This window comes from Salmo trutta, chromosome 5, assembly GCF_901001165.1.
Source record: "Salmo trutta chromosome 5, fSalTru1.1, whole genome shotgun sequence".
Lineage (NCBI taxonomy): Eukaryota > Metazoa > Chordata > Actinopteri > Salmoniformes > Salmonidae > Salmo > Salmo trutta.
This window is the reverse complement of record NC_042961.1, coordinates 48,028,201-48,044,116: the sequence shown is the minus strand read 5'-3', so window position 1 is coordinate 48,044,116 and position 15,916 is coordinate 48,028,201. Positions and strand designations below refer to the sequence as shown.

General features: G+C 41.4%; 1 protein-coding gene across 1 annotated transcript; it reads left to right on the top strand.

Moving 5' to 3' along the window:
* The first annotated feature begins 4,665 nt into the window (after positions 1–4,665).
* LOC115194942 (uncharacterized) lies at positions 4,666–15,579 on the top strand. Its single transcript, XM_029754854.1, is given in 4 exon segments — positions 4,666–4,669; positions 14,572–14,766; positions 14,984–15,328; positions 15,470–15,579. Coding segments are annotated over 4 exon segments (654 nt in total).
* Positions 15,580–15,916: the final 337 nt, after the last annotated feature.

Genomic DNA, 15,916 nt, shown 5'->3' with positions numbered 1-15,916 from the left:
GACTCCTCTTTAAATCTGGGTATTCCTCCAGGGCTCCATTGTCCTGAGTCTGCACAACTCTGCCAGGACCTAGGATCAAGGGAGATACTAAAGTGTTTTAGTACTATATCTCTTGACATAATGATGAAAATAATCATGGCCTCCAAACCCTCAAGCTTCATACTGGACCCTATTCCAACTAAACTACTGAAAGAGCTGCTTCCTGTGCTTGGCCCTCCTATGTTGAACATAATAAACGGCTCTCTATCCACCGGATGTGTACCAAGCTCACTAAAAGTGGCAGTAATAAAGCCTCTCTTGAAAAAGCCGAATCTTGACCCAGAAATTATAAAAAACTATCGGCCTATATCGAATCTTCCATTCCTCTCAAAAAATTTAGAAAAAGTTGTTGCGCAGCAACTCACTGCCTTCCTGAAGACAAACAATGTATACGAAACGCTTCAGTCTGGTTTTAGACCCCATCATAGCACTGAGACTGCACTTGTGAAGGTGGTAAATGACCTTTTAATGACGTCAGACCGAGGCTCTGCATCTGTCCTCATGCTCCTAGATCTTAGTGCCGCTTTTGATACCATCGATCACCACATTCTTTTGGAGAGATTGGAAACCCAAATTGGTCTACATGGACAAGTTCTGGCCTGGTTTAGATCTTATCTGTCGGAAAGATATCAGTTTGTCTCTGTGAATGGTTCGTCCTCTGACAAATCAATTGTAAATTTCGGTGTTCCTCAAGGTTCCGTTCTAGGACCACTATTGTTTTCACTATATATTTTACCTCTTGGGGATGTTATTCGAAAACATCATGTTAAATTTCACTGCTATGCGGACGACACACAGCTGTACATTTCAATGAAACATGGTGAAGCCCCAAAATTGCCCTCGCTAGAAGCCTGTGTTTCAGACATAAGGAAGTGGATGGCTGCAAATTTTCTACTTTTAAACTCGGACAAAACAGAGATGCTTGTCCTAGGTCCCAAGAAACAAAGAGATATTCTGTTGAATCTGACAATTAATCTGGATGGTTGTACAGTCGTCTCAAATAAAACTGTGAAGGACCTCGGTGTTACTCTGGACCCTGATCTCTCTTTTGAAGAACATATCAAGACTGCTTCAAGGACAGCTTTTTTCCATCTACGTAACATTGCAAAAATCAGAAACTTTCTGTCCAAAAATGACGCAGAAAAATTAATCCATGCTTTTGTTACTTCTAGGCTTGACTACTGCAATGCTCTACTTTCCGGCTACCCGGATAAAGCACTAAACAAACTTCAGTTAGTGCTAAATACGGCTGCTAGAATCCTGACTAGAACCAAAAAATTTGATCATATTACTCCAGTGCTAGCCTCCCTACACTGGCTTCCTGTTAAGGCAAGGGCTGATTTCAAGGTTTTACTGCTAACCTACAAAGCATTACATGGGCTTGCTCCTACCTATCTTTCAGATTTGGTCCTGCCGTACATACCTACACGTACGCTACGGTCACAAGACGCAGGCCTCCTAATTGTCCCTAGAATTTCTAAGCAAACGGCTGGAGGTAGGGCTTTCTCCTATAGAGCTCCATTTTTATGGAATGGTCTGCCTACCCATGTGAGAGACGCAGACTCAGTCTCAACCTTTAAGTCTTTACTGAAGACTTATCTCTTCAGTAGGTCCTATGATTAAGTATAGTCTGGCCCAGGAGTGTGAAGGTGAACGGAAAGGCTGGAGCAACGAACCGCCCTTGCTGTCTCTGCCTTGTCGGTTCCCCTCTTCCCACTGGGATTCTCTGCCTCTAACCCTTTTACAGGGGCTGAGTCACTGACTTACTGGTGTTCTTCCATGCCGTCCATGGGAGGGGTGCGTCACTTGAGTAGGTTGAGCCACTGACGTGGTCTTCCTGTCTGGGTTGGCGCCCCCCCCTTGGGTTGTGCCGTGGCGGAGATCTTTGTGGGCTATACTCGGCCTTGTCTTCGGACGGTAAGTTGGTGGTTGTAGATATCCCTCTAGTGGTGTGGGGGCTGTGCTTTGGCAAAGTGGGTGGGGTTATATCCTGCCTGTTTGGCCCTGTCCGGGGGTATCATCGGATGGGGCCACAGTGTCTTCTGATCCCTCCTGTCTCAGCCTCCAGTATTTATGCTGCAGTAGTTTATGTGTCGGGGGGCTAGGGTCAGTCTGTTACATCTGGAGTATTCTCTTGTCTTATCCGGTGTCCTGTGTGAATGTAAATATGCTCTCTCTAATTCTCTCTTCTCTCTTTCTTTCTTTCTCTCGGAGGACCTGAGCCCTAGGACCATGCCTCAGGACTACCTGGCATGATGACTCCTTGCTGTCCCCAGTCCACCTGGCCATGCTGCTGCTCCAGTTTCAACTGTTCTGCCTGCGGCTACGGAACCCTGACCTGTTTCACCGGACGTGCTTGTTGCACCCTCGACAATTACTATGATTATTATTATTTGACCATGCTGGTCATTTACGAACATTTTAACATCTTGACCATGTTCTGTTATAATATCCACCTGGCACAGCCAGAAGAGGACTGGCCACCCCTCATAGCCTGGTTCCTCTCTAGGTTTCTTCCTAGGTTTTTGGCCTTTCTCAGGAGTTTTTCCTAGGGGGTTTTTCCCAGCCACCGTGCTTCTTTCACATACATTGCTTGCTGTTTGGGGTTTTAGGCTGGGTTTCTGTACAGCACTTTGAGATTTCAGCTGATGTACGAAGGGCTATATAAATAAATTTGATTTGATTTGATTTGTCTCTGAAACAATCTGTCTACCTTTGTAGCTGTAGCTACAGCTGGGCTAGGGTTAGCTTTAGGGTTATGACTAGGGCTATAGGGTTAGCTTTAGGGTTAGGACTAGGGCTATAGGGTTAGCCTTAGGGTAAGGACTTGGGTTAAGGCTAGGGCTAGATTTAGGCTAGGGGTAGGGCTAGGGTTATGGATAGGGCTGGGGTTAGCGCATAATTAGTTGAACATCTATAAACCATCTCTCCAAATAAAGCATTACCAGCAGCAGTAACCCCGAGAATGGCCTTGTGGTCACCTATGAACTCAACCGAACACAAACACTTCCCCAAACATGTCAAACGCTATGGGCTGTTTTACTGTAAGTCACCGATATCCATTTTGATATACACATTCCACATAAAACCTCTGTAAGAGTGTATATTCTGCATTCTGCAAAAATGCCCTTTGACCCAGTCTGATCTCAGAGTCAATTGAGAGATATTCTCTGATTCACAGCCAGACGAAGCAGAACAGATCTCGCTCTCACTCAGTCTCTCACTCAGTCTCTCTTTCACTCAGTCTCTCACTCAGTCTCTCTTTCACTCACTCTCACTCAGTCTTTCTCTCTCACTCAGTCTTTCACTCAGTCTCTCTCTCTCTCTCTCTCTTTCTCTCTCTGCATCTAAACCACACAATATCTTCTCACCAATCAGGCCCCACATCTCTTTCCATCCATACCGCCAGACTATATATACCTGACCAAAACCAAAACCAAACTAGCCCAGGCTCTAGACTAGATTTGTGCACAACGTGGGAGGAGTACAAACAAAGACAAACAATAATCTACTGTTGTTATCATAATACAGTTGCATTTAATTGAATAGCTGAAGTACAATGATACTGTATGTTGGACACCTGGGGTTTGGGACACCTCCACACCACCATCTGCTTTTTAGAACAATAACAAAAAGACCATAAATGTGTTCTATTGAACAGCTTTATCACTTTGAGCACTTGTAGGCCTACTTCAGTCATAGCGCATTCGTGATGTATTTGCATGCAAAGTGAATTCATCCATAACAAAAACCTACTGCTCTATTGTTGAGTGTACAGGCAGGTGTCAATGCTCTCTGCAGACTCTCATCTGATACATTCACTGCAGAAGCATCATCCTCGGCCTGTGGTCAGTGTCAACTCGCTGGCGTGAACACGGATGGAAAAAACACACCTCATACAAAGATCTCTGTGGTCCAACGTTTCCACTCAACAACTAAACAAACTGACATCATGCTTTCGCACATTTGGCATGAACTTTTTTTTTCTTAGGTACTTTTGAGTTCTCGCCTCCTCTGTTACTGTGACATGAAGGGTTTGTTATGGTTTGCTACCAGCGTAGTTTGATTTGCATGCAGATACTTTGACTCACTGTGTTTCTAAGGCCTGTCATAAAACCTTTTCAATTTCACTATTTCTGCTGGACAGAGGGATTCTGAGGAGGTTGATAACCAACCCTCAGGTCCAACACTTTCAGACCATAGTTTTCACACTTTTCAGGTAGGTAGGGCCATGCACTCTGTTTACTTATAGATAACAAAACCGTTATCAACCAAATTACAAGTGTGCTTCTGAAATGGCACCCTATGGGCCCTGGTCAAAAGAAGTGCATCTGGTCAAAGGTAGTGCACTATATTGTGAACAAGGTGCCATTTTGGAAGCAACCAAGGTCTCCACCCTCACCCTCTGCGCCAAAACCTCTATCTGAATCGTACACACATTACATTTATATGCAGACCACAACCTGTTGTTGTCATGATATTCATCTGGCAATGTAACCGATGTGAAATGGCTAGCTAGCTTGCGGGGTGCGCGCTAATAGCTTTTCAATTGGTGACGTCACTCGCTCTGAGCCCTTGAAGTAGTTGTTCCCCTTGCTCTGCAAGGGCCGTGGCTTTTGTGGCGCGATGGGTAACGATGCTTGGAGGGTGGCTGTTCACTCTGTGTGCAGAGGGTAGCTGGTTCGAGCCCAGGTAGGGGTGAAGAGAGAGACAGAAGCAGTACTGTTTCACATATTAGGCTTATGCTGAATGTAGCACAGCTCTTTTTGGTTGCATAATGCACTGTAAATATGCATTTATTGACTGGTGTTTAAGTTTGTCTCAAACTCTTATTTAACTGTATCCTGTATCACATCTCTCTGTGGTGTTCTGAATACTCTAAATAGATTTAACACTCAGCTAAACTCATCTCTAACTCCCAGCAATGACTGTCAGTCCTCACCACGTGCTCTCTACACACACATCGGTACAACTAAACCATAAACAACCATGTCACTCTCTTCATGAACTAAAAATAAAAATCTTATCTGAATATAATTTGAAAGGTGTATTGTTGAGAGACTGATTTCAAATATGACAATGTACACATTGTGATTTAGAAGTTTTCAGAAACTATTGACAAAATGTAAACTTATAATTCCACCTTGCAGGACTACAATTCATGTATCTTTCAACAGGGAGCAGCAGTGTATATACAAGTCCCTGTGACTGCATCACCAGTAGAGTCGCATCAACTTTTAGAAGTTGTGAAAATGTTCAAATTGTTCACTTTCCTGTGATAGTTGATGTGTGTACTCCTAATATGTCAGCAAAGGCCCAACAAGACACTGTGTGGCTGTTAAGAATCTATAACAAGGTAATATATACATTTATTACATACATATTACACATCTGTATCATGTTATAAATCCATTTCAGAATCATAGTCACTTGTATCAAACAGTCTAGGTAGTCATCATCACTGAATCATTACTACTAAGCTATTATAATGGGTAGCTTAGTTACCAGGAGGAGCCATATAATCACTCAAATTAAAACTGGTACTAGAGTGATCTCTATATAATGAAGACAATGACTTTATGTGTAGTTTTTTCAAATTGATTTCCAGGGAGCAGTTGAAAAAGCATGGGAGACAACCTATGTATTCAAGTCATCACTCTGTAATGTGTTGTCCTCTTCTGGTAGTGTTGATAGCATGTCACTTACACCCACCCCCACACAGTGAACAGTTTCAGAGGTACTCTGCAGTCTGCTGTAAACACAAGACGAGGCCGTATCTACATTTTGGTCAAGTGGGCCTGCTGGCTTTGTGCAGACAGGTCCCTCACACCTGCGCTCTGTGTCTCTGTGTCTCTATGTGGTTTTCAGCGGGATGTCTATGTGGTGTCACTGTTGTTCTCACTATCTTTACTTGTTGTTCATGTTGCCCCTGACAGTTTACAGCCACAGCAAAACCGTTATTTATTAAACTGACTGTAATATATATTTAGTTATCTGAAATCAGTTACAAATCACAAAGAACTGCGGATGAACCCTATTTGAACCCTCTGAGTTAAGCATCTCATGTGTGATACAGCACCCTCTATTCTAACTTATGGTCCATGGGGAGGGGCCATTTTGTGATGATGTCATGGGAGAACTTTCAGTAAATTCTCAAACAGACATGTCTTCTGAAGCACAAAGTCTACTGCAGGTTCCTCTATGAGAAGGAGACCAATAGAGGAGGATCCTCCTTCTGATAGATTGCTTCCTTTTAGAACCATATTAACCACATAGTAAATAAGACTAGATAAAGTGTGTCACATTAGCTGAGTGTGTCCAATCAGGTATGGCACTCACAGGTGTTACACTTAGTAAATGTTTCTGTGAATGATATACAAGGGATGGAAGATTGACATGAAATGTACTTGTTTCATTATGTAGGTGTTTACCCCACATATTCAACCTTGTACGTACAATATATATACAAAAGTATGTGGACACCCCTTCAAATGAGTGGATTGGGCTTTTCAGCTCACCTGTTGCTGACATGTGTATAAAATCGAGCACACAGCCATGCAATCTCCATAAACAAACATTGGCAGCAGAATGGCTTTACTGAAGAGCTCAGTGACTTTCAATGTGGCACTGTCAAAGGATGCCACCTTTCCAACAAGTCAGTTCATCAGATCTGTCCTCCTAGAGCTGCCCTGGTCAACTGTAAGTGCTGTTATTGTGAAGTGGAAATGTCTAGAAGCAACAACGGCTCAGCCACAAATAGGTAGACCACACAAGCTCACAAAATGCGACCGCCGAGTGTTGAACTGCATAGCGCGTTAAAATTGTCTGTCCTTGGTTGCAACACTCACTACCGAGCCTACAAACTGCCTCTGGAAGCAACGTCAGCACAAGAAATGTTCGTCGGGATCTTCATGAAATGGCTTTCTATGGCCGAGCAGCCACACACAAGCCTAAGATCACCATGCTCAATGCCATGCGTTGGTAATGGTGGTGTAAAGCTCGCCGCCATTGGAATCTGGAGCAATTGAAACAAGTTCTCTTTAGTTATTAATCACTCTTCCCTATCTGGCAGTCCGACGGACAAATCTGTGTTTGAACGCTACATGCCCCAATGCATAGTGCCAACTGTAATGTTTGGTGGAGGAGGAATAATGGTCTGGGGTTGTTTTTCATGGTTCAGGCTAGGCCCCTTAGCATCAGTGAAGGAAAATCTTAATGCTACAACATACAATGACATTCTAGATGATTCTGTGCTTCCAATTTTTTGGAAACAGTTTGGGGAAGGCCCTTTCCTGTTTTAGCTTGACAATGCCCCTGTGCACAAAGCGAGGTCCATACAGAAATGGTTTGTCGAGATCGGTGTGGAAGAACTTTACTGGCCTGCACAGACCCCTGACCTCAACCCCATCGAACACCTTTGGGATTAATTGGAACGCAGACTGTGAGCCAGGCCTAATCACAAAACATCAGTGCACGACCTCACTAATATTCTGGAAGCAAGTCCCCGCAGCAATTTTCCAGCATCTAGTGGAAAGCCTTCCCAGAAGAGTGGAAGCTGTTATTGCAGCAAAGGGCGGACCAACTCCATATTAATGCCCATGATTTTGGAATGAGATGTTCGACGAGCAGGTACACACAAACTTTTGGTCATGTAATGTAATTATTAATTTGCGGTATCGACATACTGCCCATAGCAATATAGTGGAGTGATACTGTATACGATGAATATCAGGAACACCTTCCTGATATTGGCTGGATGTTCTTTGTGTGGTGGACCATTCTTTATACACACAGGAAACTGTTGAGCATGAAAAACCCAGCAGCATTGCAACTGTTGACTGAAACCGGTGTGCCTGGCACCTACTACCCCTTTCAAAGCTCCTTAAGTCTTTTGTCTTGCTCATTCACCCTCTGAATTATACAATCCATGTCTCAATTGTCTCAAGGCTTAAAACCTGATTAGAAAAGGCGTGCTTCTAGTGGGACACCTCGACAACATCCGGTGAAATTGCAGAGCGCCATATTGGAATTATATTATTAGAAATATTTAACTTTCATAAAATCACAAGTGTAATACATCAAAAGAAAGCTTAACTTCTTGTTAATCCAGCTGCTGTGTCAGATTTCAAAAAGGCTTTACGGTGAAAGCAAACCATGCGATTATCTGAGGACAGCGCCCAGAACACAAAACCATACAAACATTTTCCAGCCAAGTAGATTAGTCACGAAAGTCAGAAATAGCAATAAAATTAATCACTTACCTTTGATGATCTTCATATGGTTGCACTCACAAGACTCCATGTTACACAATAAATGTTAATTTTGTTCTATAAAGTCCCTCTTTATGTCCAAAAACCTTTTGTTTTCTTTGTGCGTTTTGTTCAGTAATCCATTTTCTCAAAGGCGGTCACAACAGGCAGACAAAAAATCGAAATAGTACCAGTAAAATTCGTACATGTCAAACGATGTTTATAATCAATCTTCAGGTTGTTTTTTGCCTAAATAATCAATAATATTTCAACCGGACAATAGCGTCGTCAATAAAAAAGAAAAACAAGAAAGGCGTGCTCTCAGTCGCGCGCAGAAAACAGCTCTGGGGACTTTCCTATCCACTCATTGAAAGTGGTCATTCTCCCTCATTTTTCAGAATAAAAGCCTGAAACAATGTCTAAAAACTGTTCACAGCTAGTGGAAGCCATTAAGAATGGATTTTATAGCCTTTATATGGTGGATAGGCTTTCAATGGGAAAAAAAAAACATTTCAAAATAATAACACTACCTGGATGGATTTCAATTTTAACAGTTTTGGAAACTTTAGAGTGTTTTCTATCCAAATCTATCAATTATATGCATATCCTAGCTTCTGGGCCTGAGTAACAGGCGGTTTACTTTGGGCACCTAATTCATCCAAACTACTCAATTCTGCCCCCGGTCCCAGAAAGGGTAAGAATCCTTCTTTAACCTGTCTCCTTCCCTTCATCTACTCTGATTGAAGTGGATTTAACAAGTGACATCAATAAGAGATCATAGCTTTCACCTGGTCAGTCAATGTCATGGAAAGAGACATTTTATTTTTCAAATTGTGACGTTGATCCACAGATAAGAGTCCTGGTCCTTCTCTCCATCATAAGAACTGGAATTCTCCAATGCTGTCTGATCATCTAAATCATTGTCTTTACCACCAGGAAATAGATAAAGCTAAGTCCAGTGTCAATAGACTATAGATGGGTTTTGGAGTAAAGTAGGAGATACTGTATCATCGCTATTCATTGCAAATTCTTATTTATTGAGATGTCTCAGTTGCTCGTATTGCATTTGAAAAGTATTAGCCTGTGACTTCTAATTCAACTGATCATCATCATCCTTGCTTATGCTGTATGTGTAAATTGATTGAACTGCTCTTCTGAAATCCCTGTGTACAGAAAGTGCCTTATTTTTGCAGTAATAAATATATATTTAAACAACTTATAAGGACTAAAATAGACTTCTTCCATCTCTTACTTTCTGTACATAAAGTATGTATGTACAGTATGTTTCTTTGTGCAGATATCTGCTGCAGACACAACCTACTGTTACCATGCTAAACACACCCACGCATCATGCAGTCAGTGAGCTGTTCACAGGTATCTGCACACTTTGGTCGGCTGTGAGCTCAAAACAAATCTGTCTCTTTGCTTTTTACAGGCCTGGTTGGCCTTTCACTCACTATGTAGTTTCAGCAGGATGTCTATGTGGTGTCAGTGTGTTTTCTCTCATGTTTACATTGTTGATCACGACCATGACAAATAGAAACACAGTCCACTGACATATTGCATGCTATATAGCCTCTATCTATCACATGGGCCAGTTTCCCAGACACAGATTATGCCTAATCCTGGACTAAAAAGCATGTTCATGTTCATTCTGTAACTACGATAATTGATTTAAAGTAGAAGTTGTATAAATGTATACTAGGCTGCAGCTAAGAACCCTACCAACCCAGGTACACCCCTGACCCCTGACCCCTATTAAACTGTCAGGTGTTACACTTCAGATAGAGCATGATTCTGTGAATGATAGGTAATGAGACTGACATACAGTGAAACCTCAGGATTGGACATCTTTGTCTAGACAGTGCCTGCAAACTACACAATGTTTATTAACCTCTACGGGCTAGGGGGCAGCATTGAGAATTTTGGAAAAAATATGTGCCCATTTTTAACTGCCTCCTACACCAACTCAGAAGCTAGAATATGCATATTATTGTTCAGGTTTGGATAGAAAACACCCTAAAGTTTCTAAAACTGTTTGAATGGTGTCTGTGAGTATAACAGAACTCCTATGGCAGGCAAAAACCTGACAAGGTTTTATGCAGGAAGTGGCCTGGCTGACAAGGTGTCGTTCTTCTTGTCTCTGTTTATTGAAGAGTGGGGATCTTAGCTGTAACGTGACAATTCCTAGGGCTCCAATAGGCTCTCAGAACCCGGGAAAAACCTGAACGATGACGAGGCAGCCTCAGGCTGAAACACAGAATCCCCTTTTCCAAGTGTCGCATCAGAGGACAATAGAATTAGGCGCGTGCACGATTCGACCCCGTGGAGTATTTTCCTTCAGCTGTTTAGCTCATTGCAGATTCCCGGCCGGAATATTATCGCTTTTCTATGAGATAAATTGCATAAAAATTGATTTTAAACAGCGGTTGACATGCTTCGAAGTACGGTAATGGAATATTTAGAATTTTTTTGTCACGTTCTGCGCCATGCGCACGACCGTGATTTAGCATTCTGATAGTGTCTAGAACGCACGAACAAAACGCCGCTGTTTGGATATAACGATGGATTATTTGGGACCAAACCTACATTTGTTATTGAAGTACAAGTCCTGGGAGTGTATTCTGACGAAGAACAGGAAAGGTAAGACCATTTTTCTTATAGGAAATGTGATTTTGGTGAAGGCTAAACTGGGTGGGTGTCTAAATAGCTAACCCGTGATGGCTGGGCTATGTACTTAGAATATTGCAAAATGTGCTTCATCCGAAAAGCTATTTTAAAATCGGACATATCGAGTGCATAGAGGAGTAATGTATCTATAATTCTTAAAATAATTGTTATGCTTTTTGTGAATGTTTATCGTGAGTAATTTAGTAAATTGTTAGTAAATTCCCCGGAAGTTTGCGGGGGGTATGCTTTTTCTGAACGTCACATGCTAATGTAAAAAGCTGGTTTTTGATATAAATATGAACTTGATTGAACAGACATGCATGTATTGTATAACATAATGTCCTAGGTGTGTCATCTGATGAAGATCATAAAAGGTTAGTGCTGCATTTAGCTGTGGTTTGGGTTTTTGTGACATTATATGCTAGCTTGAAAAATGGGTGTCTGATTATTTCTGGCTGGGCACTCTCCTGACATAATCTAATGTTTTGCTTTCGTTGTAAAGCCTTTTTGAAATCGGACAGTGTGGTTAGATTAACGAGAGTCTTGTCTTTAAATAGCTGTAAAATAGCCATATGTTTGAGAAATTGAAGTAATAGTATTTCAAACGTTTTAAAAATCGCGCCACTGGATTCAACTGGCTGTTACGTAGGTGGGACGAATTCGTCCCGCCGGTCCCATAGAGGTTAAAAAAATTACATCATCATCAAGACACCAATAAGTGTGCTTCACCAAACCTGCACAAAATATTATATAAAGTAAGCATTGCCTCACTTTAAACATTGATCATATGAATCATTTTCAGTTATGCAGACCATGCTGGGCTGAATAAGGCATTTACAAAAATGACGCACACGTCCAGTCCGACCAATCACCAATAAGCCCATTGTAAAAGTGTTCTGTACATACTGTATGTCTGTATGAATCTTTGTCCAGAGGGCTTCTGCAGAGACAACCTAGTGTTACCATGCTGAATCCACCCACGCATCATGCACTCAGTGAGCTGTTCACAGGTACCTGAACACTTTGGTCTGCTGAGAGCTCAAGATGAGGCCATATCAACGCTTTGGACAGGCCTGCTGAACTTCTACACACCCTGTGGTTTTCTGCAGGATGTCTATGAGGTGTCAGTCAGTTACTCTCTTTAGTTGTTGTTCACGCCCATCACAATTAGAAACACAACTCCACTGACATACTGCATGCCATGTAGACTAACACAGTATATTATCACTTACAAGATCATAGGTTTAATGAATTATTGAACTGTAATCAATTACAGAGTGTAGAGTAGAAGGTGTATCCAGGGTACAGCCAAGAGCGCTACCCAGCCAGGTACACGTCTAGACCCTACTGAACTCTAACGTGTTATACTTCATGTTTCTGTGAAATAGTGAAAGTAAGACATATAATAGACTTGCTTCATCCTGTAAGTGTTTTCCCCCTAAACACTCAAAACGCTCCACCCCTATTCATCCTGTACATACAGTATCAAGTCATGTTCTTTGTATAACAGTCCTCCTATAGGTCATTAGGAAAACTGTAACTGCTGCATGTGGTGGAACCAGAGATATCTAAGACACACAATTGATGTTGATACCAAGAGCATACAGGTACATATAATGTATGCTTAAAAAATACAAAAGTACAAACTACTATTTAAAAAACAACAACAACCTGTGATGGTAAATCAGGTGGTAAATAAATTAATGAAATGTATTCATAAAGCCCTTTTTACATCAGCCGATGTCACAAAGTGCTGTACAGAAAATGATGATTGCCAAAACAGAAAAATGGTTGTTGGATGATATTTGAATTGTTCTTACACAGCCTATTTATCCAGATAAGAGTTTTAACAGAGTATTCAACAGCATTCATCCAGCCAGTTGTTGCAAATGACTAGAATTGGAACTCTTTTAGCATTGATAATACACAGTAAGTGATTCTCGGTTTACCTGTGAAGACCATGGTGGGTGGGCTTGATAAGGCATCAACAAAAATGATGTGTCCAGTTCAACCAATCACCAAATAGACCACTGTTGAAGTATTGTCTACATGGGTAGACTTCTTCCACTCAAGACACAGTTAGTAAAGAGGATGACAATTCAATGTCAATAACATTTTCAATTTCAATTCAAATTCAATTCAATTCAATTGAAAATGCTTTATTGGCAAAGCAAGTGCCAAAGCAAGTGCCAAAGCAAGTGCCAAAGCAAGTGCCAAAGCAAGTGCCAAAGCAAGTGCCAAAGCAAGTGCCAAAGCAAGTGCCAAAGCAAGTGCCAAAGCAAGTGCCAAAGCAAGTGAAATAGATAACAAACAAAAGTGAAATAAACATAAAAAAAGTCCCTTTTTTGTGGCAACAAGTCACAAATATTGCTGCAGTGATGGCACACTGTGGTATTTCGCCCAAAATGTATGGGAGTTTATCAAAGTTCGATTTTTTTCAAAATCTTTGTGGGTGTGTGTAATCTGATGGAAATATGTTTCTCTAATATGGTCATACATTTGGCAGGAGGTTAGGAAGTGCAGCTCAGTTTCCACCTCATTTTGTGGGCAGTGTGCACATAGTCTGTCTTCTCTTGAGGGCCAGGTCTGCCTTACTTTCTCAATAGCAAGGCTATGCTCACTGATTCTGTACATAGTCAAAGATTTACTTCATTTTGGGTCAGTCACGGTGTTCAGGTATTCTGCCACTGTGTACACTCTGTTTGGGCCCAAATAAGCATTCTAGTTTGCTCTGTTTTATTGTATATTCGTTCCCATGTGTCAAGTAATTATCTTTTTGTTTTCTCATGATTTGGTTGGGTCTAATTGTGTTGCTGTCCTTGGCCTCTGTGGGGTCTGTTTGTGTTTGTGAACAGAGCCCCAGGACCAGCTTGCTTAGAGTTCTCTTCTCTCTAGGTGATGGCTTTGTTATGGAAGGTTTGGGAATTGCTTCCTTTTTGGTGGTTGTAGAATTTAATCGCTCTTTTCTGGATTTTGATAGTTAGTGGGTATCGGCCTAATTCTGCACTGCATGCATTATTTGGTGTTTTACGTTGTACAAAGAGGATATTTTAGAAGAATTCTGCATGCAGAGTCTCAATTTAGTGTTGTCTCATTTTGTGTATTCTTGGTTGGTGAGCAGACCCCAGACCTCACAACCATAAAGGGAAATGGGTTCTATAAATTATTCATGTGTTTTAGCCAGATCCTAAATGGTATGTCACATTTTATGCTCCTTTTGATGGCATAGAAGGCCCTTCTTGCCTTGTGTCTCAATGTTCAAAGCTTTGTGGAAGTTACCTGTGGCGCTGATGTTTAGGACGAGGTATGTATAGTTTTTTGTGTGTTCTAGGGCAACGGTGTCTAGATGGATCATCACACTCTGCCTGATACCACTTCTCACTTCCACTTCCAACTTTTATACTACTGTGCTTATAGGGGGTACACCCTAAAATTGAAGACAACCAGGAACTTTATTGTTGCAATTCATATTTGTCTTTGTGTGTATTCTATCTGCGGTGCAATCCTATTGTCAGCCAACATAGGAGACACAGTGACTTTGCACTGCTCACATGAAGGCAAGTTAGCACTGCACTTCTTGTGGGTCAAGAAAACCTTGGGTGATGGTCCTCAGCTTACAAGTATGACAATAATGCTCCATTCCACAATGAATTCAAAGGCAACCTTCACTTCTCAGTGCAAAGTGGCAAAGGAATAAAAAACCAAAGGATCTCAGACATGCAGCTCTCAGATTCAGCAACATATTGATGAGGGAGTTCTTATTCCAACCAGGTAGAATTTGGAGAAGGATCCATTCTTATTGTTAAAGGTACACAATCTGAATTTAGAGAGTTAATAACTAGAAACTAATGTACTGAAACTAATCTTCAGCATTTTTGCACTTTACGTTTTGAATATTCAATGTCTTAATTAAATGTGAGGTATTCGCACAATCAGACATTACTGTCGCTTAAGTTTTCAATAAATGTTGGATAATAAAATAGGAAACACATTTGCTGACATAAAAACCTTTTTGTTAGGTTCAGCGTCCAGAATCACAACTGTTGTACAGCAGCCTGTGTCTGAGTCAGTCCAGCCTGGAGACTCTGTGACTCTGAACTGTACAATACGCACTGAGACCTGTGCAGGGGAACACAGTGTCTACTGGTTCAGACATGGCTCAGGAGAATCCCATCCAGGAATCATTTACACCCATGGAGACAGGAGTGATTGGTGTGAGAAGAGTCCAGAGGCTTGTCCTCCTACACAGAGTTGTGTCTACAACCTCCCCAAGAGGAACCTCAGCCTCTCTGATGCTGGGACTGACTACTGTGCTGTGGCCTCATGTGGGGAGATACTGTTTGGAAACGGGACCAAGCTGTACATCAAGGGTAAGTTAAATATCTTACATTTCTGTTTATATCTATTGTTTAATCTACTCTGTCAAACTGTAAACAGTTGTAGTTATTTACACCACATTAGAAAACGTCCAACAATTTTCCGGGACAATGTCACAGACTCTCTTCTCTTAGTGTACTGCCTGAGCTCAGCATTGGGTCTCTCGTTTATCCTGATCACTGTCCTTGGTAGCATCATGTACAAGATGAACAAGAGAACGTGTCTGCAGTGTAGAGGTAAGTAAAGTCCATACCAAATAAATGAATTATGTATGTAGCAGGTAAAGTCCTTCATAGAAGTATCACCAGATGTATCTGTAATGGAAGAAGGAGTTGTATCATTATGTCTTCTACGTTTCTTTTCGGGACCCGTCTCTCAGACAAGAGGTCCAGCAGTCTCTTCTTCAGATGCAGCGGTAAATAGAATTCCTTATGTTGTATTACCATACAAAGAAGTGTGAAAGGGGTTACAATAAAAACATATAGTAATATTCTCCTCCATTATATTATTGTTCTTCACAGGCCCAAGATGCAGACAGTCTCCATTATGTAGCTCTGAATCTGAGCAACAAGAAGAACAGG